This window comes from Canis lupus, chromosome 14 (genome assembly GCF_048164855.1).
Source record: "Canis lupus baileyi chromosome 14, mCanLup2.hap1, whole genome shotgun sequence".
Classification (NCBI taxonomy): Eukaryota; Metazoa; Chordata; class Mammalia; order Carnivora; family Canidae; genus Canis; species Canis lupus.
Window position 1 is genome coordinate 21,127,817 of NC_132851.1, and position 16,222 is coordinate 21,144,038.

General features: G+C 40.0%; 1 protein-coding gene across 4 annotated transcripts in view; it reads left to right on the top strand.

Moving 5' to 3' along the window:
* The window catches only part of COL14A1 (collagen type XIV alpha 1 chain), a 216,156-nt gene extending 201,958 nt beyond the window's left edge, over positions 1 to 14,198 (top strand). For 3 of the 4 annotated variants that reach the window (XM_072774345.1, XM_072774344.1, XM_072774343.1), the window contains exons 46-48: positions 9,729 to 9,806; positions 11,515 to 11,670; positions 13,316 to 14,198. In XM_072774345.1, coding sequence (XP_072630446.1) covers positions 9,729 to 9,806; positions 11,515 to 11,670; positions 13,316 to 13,395 — 314 coding nt within the window. In that variant the 3' untranslated portion in view covers positions 13,396 to 14,198. Of the gene's footprint in view, positions 1 to 9,728; positions 9,807 to 11,514; positions 11,671 to 12,491 lie in introns of all 4 variants that reach the window. The other variant, XM_072774346.1, reaches the window with a different exon arrangement.
* The last annotated feature ends 2,024 nt before the right edge of the window (positions 14,199 to 16,222 follow it).

A 16,222-nucleotide genomic window follows, 5' to 3' on the forward strand; every position in this document is an offset into this window, starting at 1 on the left:
CCAGGATCACGCCCTGAGCCAAAGGCAGACCCTTAACCACTGAGCCACCCAGGCATCCCAAGAGACACTTTCTTTTAAATGTAGGACTGTACTTAGCCATTTTCTAAAATTCTGGCCTTGAACATAAACAAGTAAAATGGAAATATAGCATGTACTAATTTAGATGATAAAACTAAAGCTGTGTATATCACCTCTAGTAATACATACAATAAATAACTATACCAAAATGCATTTGTATAACTGAGGGAAAACATACATAGAAAAGATACATTCATTAACTTTTTTCATTTTCATTGGTCCTAAATTTAACTAGATATAAGATGTATTTATCTTAATAGTGTATTCTTCATGCTTATTATGAAGGGTTGTTGGTCATAATGCATTTTGTTTTAAACTCTGAAGACTCTGGCCTTATCACAGTGCCCTGACACAGTTCTCTTCCTTTCCAAAAGTAGAGAGCATCAGATCGCTTTTCATTTCGGCAAGGAATGGAAAGCAGACCAAACTCTAATTTAAATATCATTGACTGCTTGAATATTCATGCTGAACCTGAAATATTCATTTTTGAAGCCATAGAAATCAGCTCATTTTTCTGTTCACTTTGAATTATTTATAATTTTCCTAACAGTGCATGCTGGAAATAATACAATGGCATTGAAGGGGGATCAGTCAATACTTTGGAGCTAACACTGGTAGATGGCTGTTTGGTCTGATGCTCTTATTATGTACCCTTAGGATCATAGCATCAGTTTGCAAAACTGTGTGGACGAAAGTCCACGATTTCTGGTCCCAGACTTAATCACTGTTCATTTTTGCCATACACCTGCAAGAGTGAACAACCTGTAGGTGACTACAGAGGGGCTGGTGTGTGCTGATGAGGGATCCTCCTTCTCCTCCTCTTTCCTCTCTAATCCATTCTCCCTTTACAGCCTCCATCCTGCCCCTTTTACCTCCCTTCTCCTTGCTGCACTTCCTTCTCTCTCACTGCCCAGAGGTCGGTGTGTCTAAGTTAGATGTGTGTGGTCAAAAGACCAAAGGACCTCCTGCCAATATTACCATGTCTCTAACTGATAGAAAAACCTAAAGTGCAAAACATCCCATTGTCTTGATCTTGATCTGGAAGTGGTTCCTTTGACCACTGGATAGCTCTGCTTAATGATTCGACATGTTTTCCTCTGGCTTTTCTCTGGGATGAGTTCAGTGTTTATTGGTGGAGTTGAGCTCTGCAGGATTTTTTCAGTCCACCATAAGTAATTGTATTGCTTTGTAGCACCCAGCAGGGCCAGGTTCAGGTTTTATGGGGCCTGAGGCTCAGACAGTTTGGAGCTCTTCTTTAAGAAAGAGAGTGTGAAGTTACACACAAAAAATTAGGTAGATGGTGTTGAAGGGGCCTGTGCACGTAAGGGGCCGTATCCAAACTCCTTAGCGTGTCATGACCTAGCCTAGACTAGCTACTTACTCTGCCCCAACCTGGTACTGCACAGTCCTGCCAAACCTGTTGTTGTTCCCCAGGCATGCCCAGTTCTCTTTTACTTGCAAGACTTGGTGCATGCACTTCCATCTGCCCTTCTCTGTGTGGCTAATGCCTGTTCTCCAAGACTTAACTTCAAGGGTCAGCTCTGTTGGAAAGCCCCCCTGTGATTCTCCACAGATCCCTCAATTCTGTGCTTTCATATTTTATTGTAGCTCTTCTCACGCTGCATTATAGCTCTCCGCTTGTCCATTTCTCTACTGCATGGTGAGAGAGGGTGCTTTTGACTCAGAACACTCAGAGCCTGATATTGGGGCAGGACCAGGCAATTTCCCTTCAGTCAGCTGTTCTCCGTCCTTTAGCTGTGCATCACTGCCTTTCCAGGCTCTCTTGACCCTGCTCCTGGGAAGGCTGAGCCAATGGGAGGCATTAAGGAGGGTTAGAGGGTTCAAAGAGAAGTCAGGATAATTCTCCCCTCACTCCAACCCCTGCTTCCCCGGTAATTCCAGTTGTGGTGACAACCCTGACATGGTTCCTGCTGCCACTTGAAGTCTCTCTCTCTGGTTCTAGACCCTACCAGAAGACTCTAGGTTCTGGGCTCCAGTCACACCATTTCTTTCCATTGTCCCTTTTTTTTAAATAATAAATTTATTTTTTATTGATGTTCAACTTACCAACCTACAGAATAACACCCAGTGCTCATCCCCTCAAGTGCCCCCCTCAGTGCCCGTCACCCATTCACCCCCACCCCCGCCCTCCTCCCCTTCCACCACCCCTAGTTCATTTCCCAGAGTTAGGAGTCTTTATGTTCTGTCTCCCTTTCTGATATTTCCCACACATTTCTTCTCCCTTCCCTTATATTCCCTTTCACTATTATTTATATTCCCAAAATGAATGAGAACATACAATGTTTGTCCTTCTCCGATTGACTTACTTCACTCAGCATAATACCTTCCAGTTCCATCCACGTTGAAGCAAATGGTGGGTATTTGTCATTTCTAATGGCTGAGGAATATTCCATTGTATACATAAACCACATCTTCTTTATCCATTCATCTTTCGACTGTGCTCCTAAAGATGAGAATGACTTCCTGCTCTTGCTAATTTATCGGTTGCCTCATCATCTTTAATTGTCTTCTAAGTCCTTCTATCACCCATATAAACAAGTCTCTGGATTAAATTCTCTCTGCCTGAACAATCTAGAATATTTTATCTTTCCCTAAATCCTGAATTATACTGTCATAGGAGATGGGCAGTTATTTTATAAAAAAAGACAATAAGAATAGGAATCCTTAACAATGGTTTGCAAAGTTTCTTTGCATTTGAAACAGTCATTTATTTTCCAATCTTAACCCCCTTAACCTAGACCTTAGCCAAAACATGGAGTCCCACATGCTGGTACTAATGCTACAGGCCCAAAATGTAGAAAGAGCAGACTCTGGAAAATTGCACCAAGTATTTAGTGATTTATGTCCAATTAATCTGTCACTTTGTAGCTAGGTACCTGTCCAGGACCTTGCTTCTAGTAGTGCTTCAAACATATTTTGAATGGAAAACAGACTGTGCTTGCCATTCATTGTCAGCATTTCCTAGGTAACAGACAATATAATAACATAGCTGAAGCTCTGTCTCACTGTTTCTGTGCCTTTTTGGTACGGTTACAATGAAAGCATTGCCCAGGCTTTGCATATCTGCCTGGGCATAAATCCTGAGAGTTGCTCAAAATGTCTGGGATCAAGAGAATAACTGTGCTCCATCGAGTAGCATAAGACTCCAGTGTGCAGTGCTTGGTGTGGTCAGGAGGCAGAAAGAATGAGTAAAACTTCTCTATTCAGAGACAAACAGGCCAAAGAAAATAGGAAATGGACAACCAAGTGCCAGATGCTAGACATGTAGTCAGCGTGAGCAGGAGAGATCCTCTAAAAATCAACCTTGAATGTTACTCAGAGCAGAGGACAAGAATGCCAACTGAGGGAAGTAAGCTGAGGAAATGTGATAACCACAGGGCTGATTCCTGAGCACGGGGCTGGAGAGAATGTGCAGACTGGCTCGGCAGGCAGTTCAGGAAGCCTCAACTACAAAGAGCAAGGCAAGAGATGTGGCCTGCCCACTTGGGATGAAAAGGCAAGGAGGGCAGTGGTTCAGTGTCTGGGCTTCAGCACCAACCTGCCTGGGTTGAAATCTTGGCTCTGTTTCTTCCTAGCTAAGGGCAGGTATCACAGCCTCCTTTTCGAGTAATAGTATTGCCCGCCCTCTTGGTTCTTATGAAGCCTAAATGAGCTCACACATGTCAAGCATCTAGTGTTTAAAATCTGCTGAGGTGGGCAGCCCGGGTGGCTCAGCAGTTTAGCACCGCCTTTGGCCCAGGGCGTGATCCTGGAGACCTGGGATCGAGTCCCGCGTCGGGCTCCCTGCGTGGAGCCTGCTTCTCCCTCTGCCTGTGTCTCTGCCTCTCTCTCACTCTCTCTCTCTCTCTCTCTCTGTGTGTCTCATGAATAAATAAATAAAATCTTTTTAAAAAAATCTGCTGAGGTAGTTTATAAGCTTAACTGAACTTAAATGGACTAGCCACATTCTTTGTTTGTCAAAGTTTACAATTGGACTTAATATTTCACTCATTCATTTATTTGACTCATATTTCTTGAGTGCCTTAGTATGTGCCTGGAACTGGGAATATAATGAGAACAGGTCTCTGCCTTTGTATACACTAAAAGAAAATATTGGAGGGTCAGTGTTAGGCTGTTGGTAAAGGAGAATCAGGTAGCTCTGAAATGGTTTCTAATGAGAGCCTAAAAAAGAATGAATATGACATAGGTACCTCTCTGATGGGGGATGTTGATGATGCACATGTAGGGGTGGGAGGTATATGGGAAATCTCTTACTTTCCATTCAGCATTACTGTGAATATAAAACTGCCCACAAAAAAAAATAAATCTATTAAAACATTTTTAAAAGAAAGAACAGATGAGTGGATGAATAATAATAGTCTCTCTGATTATCCCAAATATTGTTGGTTACTTAAAAGAAAAGATAGTTGAATCTATATTTTTAGTAAGAGCTTCACTTATATCAGCTATGCTCAGTTTTTAGAAATGGCAGAAACTTAATTTTGATCCATTATGTTCATCTCTAAGAAACACTAGCAGGGGGTCCCTGGGTGGCTCAGCAGTTTGGCGCCTGCCTTTGGCCCAGGACACGATTCTGGAGTCCCGGGGTCGAGTCCCAAGTCGGGCTCCCTGCATGGAGCCTGCTTCTCCCTCTGCCTGTGTCTCTGCCTCTCTCTCTCTCAATGTCTATCATAAATAAATAAATAAATAAATAAATAAATAAATAAATCTTAAAAAAAAAAAAAAACACTAGCAGTTGAGACTGCCACACAAGGAACTTGTTAGAAAAAGCAGTGTTCCCATTAGCTAGGCATGTGAAAGTAAAAAAGCAAAGCTCCAGGGTAAGGAATTTTGTTTGTTGATCTTTCAAAGGTCGTACTTGCTTTTAATGGTCAGCTGTATGTCGGCGTAGACATTTAATCATTCAGTTAGGCTTGTAGTACTTACTGGGCCACCTACTATGTGTGAGGTTCACCTTGGATTCGACACTAATGATAGGTAAGACGTGATCCCTGCTATCATCAGGCTTCTAATCTTAGGCTAGGGGAACGTGAGGACAAGCAGTGCAATGGGGTAGGTGCCAGAGGAAGCATGAACAGTATAGAATCAGGGAATTCATTCATTCATTCATTCATTCATTCATTCACTCAGTAAATATCTGTAGGTTTTTTTTTTTAATTTATTTTTTATTGGTGTTCAATTTACTAACATACAGAATAACCCCCAGTGCCCGTCACCCATTCACTCCCATCCTCCGCCCTCCTCCCCTTCTACCACCCCTAGTTCGTTTCCCAGAGTTTCATACTATGTGGAAAACACCCTAGCAGTGTCAGGGATATAGCCATGAATCAGATCGATAATTCTTGTCCTCTTGAATTCAGTGTGCTTCTGCTCATTATGGTTTCAGAGAAGCCTTGAGTTGAGTCTTGAAGAATAAGTATTTATAGAGATAGCCAATGTGAAAAGGGTGTTTCAGAAGGATGGGTATCCTGTGCACTCAGGAGTCCCAGTGCCTTTGTGGAGAGGATGCTTGCAGTTGGCTCTGGTGACTCCATCTCAACACCAAATGGCTCCACCTTCAGTCTTCACAAAGGGATTGATGGGGGAGGCCCTTATTATGGGTGATGACTGCATTTAGTCTGTAAAGACTGACTATGCCCAGGTTCCAATGCCCTCTGACATCTTAGAAGACAGGCTAGCATTTTCGGACATTTGATTTTGTTTCCTTTTAATCATGGCTTATAGGCTTGTCAAAATTATATGCAGACCCAATTTTAGAGACCTCAGAGTCTCTAAGTCTAGCCCTTAATTTCAGTCCTCATCTTGGGTACTTAATTATTGATTTTCAACATGACTTTTTTTATTCTAAGAAAAAGATTTACAAAAAATGGACATTTTATGTGGACATGAATGTTCCTTCAGTCTCAGAACCGTAAGTGAACACATGGACAAATATTAATCTATTAGCCTGTGTGTAGTTGGAACAGATCTTCATTTCAAGGATAATAAAATCTAAAATTCTCTGTTAATATAATTACATCCTTAGAATTTTTTCAAGACATTTTGAGAGGCTGGAATATTTTTGCCAGACTCTTCCCTCCTACTTTTTTTTTTTTTTTTTTTTACAGTATGGCTCTTAGTTTTAGTAATACTTTTAATCTTAACATCTCACAGATAATATCTTTCATATCTACATTGCTTTGTACATTTTAGAAATTTGGAAAGATTCCTAAGTCTAACCCTGAATCATAGATATGTCATTTGTAAATATCTCCTCCCATTCCATAGGTTGCTTTTCAGTTTTGTTGATTGTTTCCTTTGCTATGCAGAAGCTTTTTATTTTGATGTAGTCCCAACAGTTTATTTTTGCTTTTATTTCCCAACCTGCTTGCCTCATGAGACATATATAGAAAAATGTTACTATGGCCAATGTCAGAGAAATTATTGCCTGTGATCTCTTCTAGGATTTTTATGGTTTCACATTAGGTCTTTAGTTCATTTTGAGTTTATTTTTGTGTAGGGTGTAAGAAAGTGGTCCAGTTTCATTCTTTGGCATGCTGCTGTCCAGTTTCCCCAACACCATTTGTTGAAGAGATGGTCTTTTTTCCATTGGATATTCTTTCCTGCTTCGTCAGAGATTAATTGACCATATAATTGTGAGTTTATTTCTGGGTTTTCTGTTCCATTGACCTAGGTGTCTATTTTTGTGCCAAACACCTACTGTTCTGATTACTATGACTTAGTTACATAACTTGAATTCTGGAATTGTGACACCTCCAGTCTTTTTTTTTTTCTTTTTTCCATATTGTTTTGGCTATTTAGGGTCTTTTGTGGTTTCATACACATTTTAGGATTGTTTGCTAATTTTCCCTAGTTCCCTGGTAGTTTTTTGAAAGGATTGCATTAAATCTGTAGATTGCTTTGGGTAGTATCAACATTTTTTATTAGTTCATTTTTAAAATTTAAATTCAATTAATCAACATATAATGTATTGTTGGTTTCAGAGGTGGAGTTCAGTGATTCCTCAGTCTTATATCATACCCAGTGCTCATTACATCACATGCCCTCCTTAACGTCCATCACTCAGTTACCTCATCCCCCCACCCACTTCCCCTCCAGCGACCCTGTTTGTTTCCTATGATTAAGAGTCTCTTATGGTTTGTCTCCCTCTCTGATTTTGTCTTATTTTATTTTTTCCTCTCTTCCGCTATGGTCCTCTGTTTTGTTTCTTAAATTCCACATATGAATGAGATCATATGATAACTGTCTTTCTCTGATTGAGTTATTTTGCTTAGCGTAGTATCTTCTAGTTCCATCTACATCCTTGCAAATGGCAAGGTTTCATTTTTTGATGGCTGAGTAGTATTTCAATATATATATATATATATATATATATATATATATATATATATATATATATGTACACCACATTTTCTTTATCCAATCATCTGTCGATAGACATTTGGGCTCTTTCCATAGTTTGGCTATTGTGGACTTTGCTGCTATAAACATTGGGGTGCATATCAAATGCCACTTGCTCTTCTCTACATAACTAGAAAATTAAAACAACCAGATTTCCTACTCCCCAGTCTTCCTCACCTTTTGCTTTCTTAATGAAGAACCAACAGAAAAGTCAAGAAACTCTTATCAGAGAATTATTCCTAAGAATACTTTCCTGCATGTCCTATTCATTCCTAATCAACTGCATCTCCTACTACGGATGATCATTGAGAAGCCATGTTGTTAATGTTGTTAATGTTGATCCTTGAGTACCATAAGGTCACGGGAGGCCTCTGAGTCACCACACGCTTAATCACGAGCAGCCTGCCATTAGTCATCTGTATATTTTATTGTGTTCTAATTCTTTAAAAATTAGTGGTTCCCAGTGGGGAAAGTGACTCTCATTCAAACAGAAGAAGAGGCAGTTTCTACCAAATTCCCAAAAGCATGGTAGTGCACATTTGCAACTGAGAGAACACCTACCAGCTAAAAAGTACTTATTCCAATTAGCTACTAAACTAATGGCAAAACTAGTAGCTGATTGGGTAGTATCTGGTAGATGTACCCAGGGTGCTTTTCTCTCTGAACAACTTGATTGGCAATTGAGCATTACATGTTAATTAGTCTGAGTATGTTGTGTGCTTTTTAAGCTCAGATGAAATTGTATTTTTGCTTTTGAGAAACCACTGTCTTCCTTATGGTTTCCTAAGAGAAGAGTCAGACCCAAAACAGGAGATCATTGCAGCTCAGTGGTCAGTGCCCTGTCTCTCTCTATAGTACTATTGTCTTGTGAGCTCAGAATATACCACTGACGCCATGTGCAATAGGCATGAGTGTTGGGGAAGCATAACAGGGGGTGGAACAACCCTGAGGACCACCAACAAAGAAGGAGGACTTTTTTTTAAAGGTGCCAAGTATACCTTGACCCCAAAAGGTGATCCCAAGGAACACAGCAGACACCAACGTTCATATCAAGGGATAGCCATTATGCTTGCAGTGTAGAAAAAAAGTGCCAGTTGCTCACCAGTCTTTTTTTTTTTTTCCAACTATTCCCATCGCAAATACTACATAAACGCCTTTCTTTCTGGAAGATGTAAACCAAGATGTTAAAAGTGATTCTTTTCAAGGGCTGGAATCTTTGTTGTTGTATCTCTTAATTTGTCTATAGTGAATATGCACTGCCTTTAGTAAAAGCGAAAAGTTATTTGTAATTTTAAACATTTTAAATTACTTGCATGCCTGCCACCTATCAAATTGGTTATTGTCACTTATTTATGTTTCATTCCAGGCTTTGCCAATTCACACATAATTTCTTTGTAAGTGTAATTACACACAGATGCATTTCTGCATTCTGCTACTTCAAAGCATTGTTGTATATGAAAAACAGGCACCAGAGACCTTCTGTGATGTGAGCCTGGGTAACCCAGCCCCCGATCTGATGCAACGCTCTCTTGGACTGGTGGGCCTCAGTACAGCATGTTCTCACCTGTCCAGCAGTCTTGTGATAGAAGTTGTTTGGATGATGAGGTGTCAGAGTATATGTTTCTTTATTTTTTTTGCCTCTGAAAATGTATAGTTTGTTAATAGCACTGTAAAGTATTTGGAATAAGGAGTCCACTCAGTGGAAAAGAAACATGAATAGGTTTAGATTTTTATGGGGCTGAATCAGCCAAATCAAACACAGGCCTTCCTGAAGCTTCCAAGTTTTTAATGGAAACTCACGCTCTTCAAAACTTTGCTGCCTAATTATAATTCATGCCTTTTGCAGATACATTACAGGGTGGACCAAAAGGAAAATGTTAGACATGTTCACTTGTGATTTCTATTGTGTGACTGTGGAGTGCCAACTGCATACATCTAATGGCCTGGTGCGTGTAAAGACACCGGCCGGTTCCTGGCAGGCTGAACCACTTCGGTAGGAAGGTGGATAAACTTGCAGTCTTGCAAATATGGACGACATGCTCTGCTACAGAACCAGCCTTCTATATGTGGTTGTACATAATTCAGTGTCAGAATTTAATTTAAAAGCCCCCTGGTAACCATAACCCCAAACCAACCCACATCATTATCTTTACCAGAGAGGTCCTTTTGAAAGATTTTACCTAGATTTTATTTTAAGGACTTTTTCTTTTTTTTTTTTTTTTTAACAGGTCTAACTGGTGTCAAGGGAGAAAAAGGAAATCCAGGCATTGGAACCCAAGGTCCAAGAGGCCCCCCTGGACCAGCAGGTAAATCTTCCTACCTAACAGGAAACTGCAAGATGGAAATCCTAAAGCTTTATATTCACCTGACATGACAAGTGAGGAAAATGGCCATATTACATCCTGTATCTTACTAGAATGGCTGTATTTCTCACTCATTTCATTGGAAGGCGAGTTTGTCAAGTGATGATCCTTCCAGTACAGAAGCCTCAAAAGCCTATAGCATATTCTGGGATCCTATTGGCTTCATGAGTTAGGCCATGCTAAGCTATGCTGTAGTAATAAATCAATCCCAAATGCTTAACAGATTGACATAATAAAAGTTTATTTTATACTCCCCCAAAGTTTGATGTGGGTGAGGTGGCTTTTCCCCATTCTGGGACAAAAGGCCTCCAGGAAAATAAAGGAGGCACATCAACCTTCACCTTCCTAAATGGACAATGACAGATGCATATTTCACTGGCTGGAACTAGCCACACTGTCTCATTTGAACCACACGGGAGGTTCCACATAGAGAGGAACACATGGATACTTGATAAACACTCTTAGTTTCTGCCACCGTGGCAGCCTTACTGATTGAGTTTTGTGTCAGTTTTGAGTTTTGTGTGTATTACTGTGTGCTTTTTAATGGTGTCCAGATTATCATCCTCATTATTAGAATTGTAAATGTGCAGTCCTATTGGATGTTTGTAATTCAGTTTTAGCCACACTGAATCAAGCGCTTGCAGATTTTTTCTTTCCAACCTAATGATTTTGGAAAGTACTTTTCCTGGAAGGCATTCCTAATGGAAAAGATTCACTTTGAGCATAAATGCTCCTATCACTAAGGGCTTGTGTGAGAAGCTGGTCTAGCATCACATGTTACATAGAAAGATGGTTGGTGAGTGCTGATTGAATGGGATTGGATCTACTTAGAGTTCCAACCCTTTTCAGATATTTAGGAACAAGAAGATACTTGTTCCTCGTTTTCATTTAGATTCTAGTTAAAGAATATCATTTTGGGTTGAAGAATGCCTTTTAAATACTATTGAAATCTAGGTCTAAAAAAAACCCATAAAAACAAAGAAAAACACCCAGCCTGATACACTTCCTAAAACCACAAAAATTTTAATCTCCTTCCTATTTTCACTCAGTCTAAGTTCTCAACTGATATAGATAGCCTAAAGAAATTTTGGATTAGTGTTTTAGATCCGATTTCAGACTCTTCCTTTTTCTCTTGCAGGATAATTTATTTCACACGCAGGCTAATTTATTTCAGTTGCCTGGGGCTATAAAGCAGTACAGATTATGAGGCTGAGATTGAGTGAGAGAGAGAGAGAGAGTGTGTGTGTGTGTGTGTGTGTGTGTGCACACGCGCGCCCATGCATGCCTGTACGCTGCATTCATAAGGAGCTGCATTAGGAAACAGAAGCTCCATAAAGAAAACCAGGCTGACAGTGGCATCTTCTTTACCCTTTAATGTCCAGGAGGTGACAGAAAAGAATACATTTTGCTTTCCAGTTTCCTGAGCTGAATGAAAATCTTCTTCAGGAGAATGTATGATTACAGTATGATCTTCTATCCAGGAAATCCAATTGTGGAATAAAAATTCAATAAGCAGAGAAAGACATATTATCCTAATTGTTAAGAAAGCATGAGGTGGTTCCTTTTAAGAGTTAGTTTACTTGTTGGTAGTCTCAAAGTTCACTCTGTGATGGTAAAAGACCAACTGTTTTCATTTGTGGGTGCTTTGTAGGACCTTCAGGGGAGAGTCGGCCAGGAAGCCCTGGGCCCCCTGGATCTCCTGGACCCAGGGGTCCACCTGGTCACCTGGGGGTACCTGGACCACAGGGTCCTTCTGGCCAGCCTGGATACTGCGACCCCTCTTCGTGTTCTGCCTATGGCGTAGGAGGTGAGTGCCAGCCTCTCATGGGCTTTGAGCAATGTTTCACTATGGTTAGAACCATAATGATGAGGGTGCAATGAACAGTAGACCAATTCAGGGAGGGAAGCAGAACTTGAATGCCTCATTACCTTAAGTTATCCAGAGACTCTTCTGTAAAGTGCAAATTTACTATAAAAGTTACCCCTTTAAGACCTTAAGAGGAAAATGAAAATAATAACACCACTAAATCTTCCTTGTTTACAAATGGCAATCCACACTAATTAGGTCTCCAACCTCATATCTGATCATTGGGGGACATGTTTGAACTTTTGGGGGGAGGCCCAACATTCTGTTACTTCTGGGTGTGGTTGTGATGCCCTGTCATCTTTTACTCTTGTTCTGGAAAAGCCTACAACTTAGAACTTTCCCCTAATGTGGAGGGCCCCCTAGATTCTTTTGGGTGACATCCTGCCCGTCACATGTCCACCATTTCATGACCAAAGATAGTTTTAAGAAGGAACAAGAGTGGCCATGCTATATCTGCCTCATTACTAACTACTGGCCTGAGATTGTGAAAGATAATGTTTCCTACAAACATCTGCAGCCTGCATGTCGGCGAGTTGTGCAATGGGACGTTTTCTGACATAGTCACTCTTGGAAGCATCGAGAGAGATGTTCAGAGTCTGCTTTGGGGCAATAAACTTCTTAGTCAAAAAAATTTAAGCGTTCTACTTTAGGAGAAATTTAACCTTATTTGCCAGAGGAACTGGTCAGAGTTTTGCTGATGTGTTTTTCTCTGTTCATCTCTTCCCTCCCTGTTCTCTCAAATCTCCCTGTCCCTTATTAAGATCTGATCCCTTACAATGATTACCAGCACTGAAGTGGAACTCCTCCACTCTGATTACATTGGCCTGGGCAATTGGCTGCGGATACAGAACTGTCCTGTTGACCACCGCCACCCAGCCCCCTCCCCTAACAATGGGCACTCCGCTTCCCTGCCTCACCTGCTTCCCCACCTGCCCACTGTCACATCTCTTGCCCTCCCTGCTCCAAACACATACACTGATAGTCCTGGAACTTAACCAGAGCACAAGTGTCCACTGCAGTAGAAACTGACTGCTCTGTATCAGCCTGGATATAGGTATATCACTGTGTACTGAGAATCTAGCCCAAACTTTCTACACGAAGGCTCAGTAATAGTTGTTTAAATGTGCCTTCTCCTCTTTCCTGTCCCCACACGAGATGGAGGGGCATCTTTCTTCCTGACCACCCTACTCTCCATTCTCCTTGGATGCCCTCCCTTCCCGATCGTCCCCTGGTGATGGGTTCCTAACAAGAGATCAGTTTTGAAAATTTATTTTTCTGTTATAATTCTGCTGAGATTCAGGGTTCCTTTTGTAAATAAAACACATACTATTTAAGCAGATGGCTGTGATTCCAGTTTTCTAACAATTTCTGTAATGTATCTGTCCCTTCCTTTACTAACCATCTGAAATCTCATGGGGAAGGTGCAAGCGGCATGGTGGGTAGAGGTAGCCACTTTTCCACCCAAGCAGGCTTTCTTTGTAGTTTATTGACCAAATCTATGTCTCTTATGGACCCATATGAGGGGAGAATATCAATTTATGGTTCCTGGGTCCTATCAAGTCCCCACCCCACTCTTCCTCTCTAGCTCCCCATCCTGATCAACCGGAATTCACTCCTGTCCAAGATGAACTGGAAGCCATGGAACTGTGGGGCTCAGGGATCTGATAGCCTCAGAACAAAGTTGAAGACCAACTACAAGAACTCAGAGAAACTTATTCAAGAAGAATGTCATTATGTGGTTTGTATGCTACCTTTTGGGGGCTTGTTTCATCAACCTAAATCTCCTCCTTGGATATTGTTAATATTGTTATTATTAACAAAAATTATATTTTTAAAAAATCCCCTTAATCTATGACACCACAGGATTTATTTTTCTTTGTTATTTTAATGTCATGCCAGATTATTTGTTTTTCCAGAGAAGAGTGCTCAAAGAAAAATTGGCAAAAAAAAAAAAAAATTTTTTTTGAACTCTGGAATCTTTTCTGTGTTAGATGATCTCAAGTCCTAAAATGCATCAAGACAGCTATGATTGTATTCAAAGGAAATGGGGCCCTAGGAGAATAAGATTTAAAGAGATTTGAAGATTATGCCATTTATCCCTATCTCCTATGGCCGTGCTAAAAAGAAAAAGGGATATTATTAGAGAAACTACCTCTTGATTAACTGATCTGTCCAGCTCTGAGATCACTTGGTACCTCATTTTACTGGTATCTAAGAATATGTATTAGAATATAACCTTTTTGAATTTGGTGATTTTAAAAATAGATTTTAGTTTTTCAGTGGTTTGATATGTAAAATAGTGACTTTCCACCAGTTCTGATGCAGAGATCCAATTTTGATGAACAACTTTTCTAGCAGTATTCCAAGGCTCGCCCTCTATCTACATGGATTACTTTGTACATGCAGATACGTTTTTTGCAAACCCATTTCCATTCTCTTTTATAAGCAAATAAAATTTTAAAACAACAGATGTGGATTCTTTTTACTGCATTTCTAAATGTCACCTTAAACTTCTATAGTCTTAGCTGAGTTTTAACCAGAAAAACAACAGTTGGCTTCCTTTAGATAGGCATTCAAATATTTCTTTCATTCATTAATATATTCATTCATTCTGGTGAAGTAAGAAGCTTAACAGAAGAAGCAGTTGATCTAGGCCTAAGAGACTACTAGAATTTTATCATCCGTTTATAACCCACAAGACTTAAGACTGGTGCTAAATAAATGTTAGCCAATAGTTTACCAATATTTGACTGAAGAGCCATCTTTCTTCTGCTCTTTAAAAAGTTCTGAAAAACTCTACAAAGGAAGAAGGAAAATGAGATTGAACCTAACAGACTCTAACAAAATGTATCTTTTGCTCACAAAGGAAAAATCTAGATATTTGAGAAGGATTTGGGTTCTATTATTTGCTTGTTGAAAATAAAATGGAAGAGACTCATAAACTTAGTGTATGCTCCTTTTCTTGTCACATTTCCCTAGTAACAGCTAGTTTCAAAGAGTAGAGATGGGGTCATTTATAACCAGAAGTTGGGTTTGTCCTAGATTAGTGAGATCTTCTGGCCTTCCTTGGTCTCCCTCACCAAACAGATCTGATTTAAGACCTTTCCAGCCAAATGATTCAAACAGCAAGATATCCTTATGTGCCTTTGGGGATTTAGGCAAAGAGCTTTTTTGGTGCCTTCGCAGGAAATGAAAGAAGACAGTGAACAGATAACCAACAGCTGTTCCCTTTTAGTTATGGCACATCATTCCACTTGTAGGAAGCAGGACCAATGAGGAAGAGAGCTTGCACAAGGTTGATCATGATGATTGGCCCAGAATCACCTCAGAGAACTCCTCTGTAAATGACGAGGGTATGTCGTTAGTCACTTCATATCTTTGTATCAGATTTCTTAGTCTTTTAACAGGTGAGTAGAGACAGTATTCTGTGTGCTTGGCTCTTGGAAATGCACAGTCTAATATCGTGCCACTAAGAGGACTCTCAAAGTTGGTTATAAGGTGAATTATAAACCACTGAAGTTCGAATTCATTCATATCATTCTTGAGTTGTCCAAATACACTTGGCTTTGATTTTACTTGATGGTCTAAATTTGCTTATTTAAGCTACAGGAAGGTTCCATTAGTTTGGAATGTGTCATCACTTGGGCCCAGTATTTCAAATCTCTCTTGAGCAAAATGTTCAAAATAAAAGGTGTAACTCAGACTTAGGATTTTTGTGGTTACAACACATTGCCTTGTTAAAAGGGGATCTTGAATTGCATTTTTACTGACTTGCCTATTTTGGCAGGAGTATACTTATATCTTAATTTATATTTTATACTGTTTCTGAAAATAATAAAGTAACATCTCATATAAAGCAAAACATTACTGTTCAGAACTTTCATTGCTTCTATTAGAAACTCTCAATTTCTTTGGGGAATGATCATTTTAGGGTAGTATTTTGTATTCGGGAAAACCTCAATTTAATTCCAGGAAGTCCTCCCTCTTTCGTTTCTATGTCCTCTGTCCCTCTCCATCTGCTCATAACTAATCTCATAAGTAATCTCAAGCTAATATACTAGAAACTGTTTTCATTCTTAGGATAAAAACATGAATAAGAGAAATGTGAGCTTGTCCTCATGGAGCTTCCTGTCTAGAGCTAGAGAAAGACAGGAAATGAGTGACTAAACAAGCAAAATTAATCTCAAATTGTGACAAATAGTATGAAAGATATAAGAAAAGTGCTGAGAAAAGAATATGAAGATGACATAAAGGAGCATCTGCTTTCATTTGGGTGGACGAGACGGCCTTTCTGAGGGCCTGATATTTGAGGCATGAAGATAAGAAAAGGCATGGAGGAGAATCCAAAACTCGACCTTCTCAAATACAAAGGTCATTTGTCAAGAAGATGCTTGTTTGTGTTCACGGAGCTACACGGAGCTAAAAGGCCAGGGTGGCAGGAAAGTGAACAAGATAAGGCTAGAGACAGGAACAATTTAGACAGTGTGCCAGT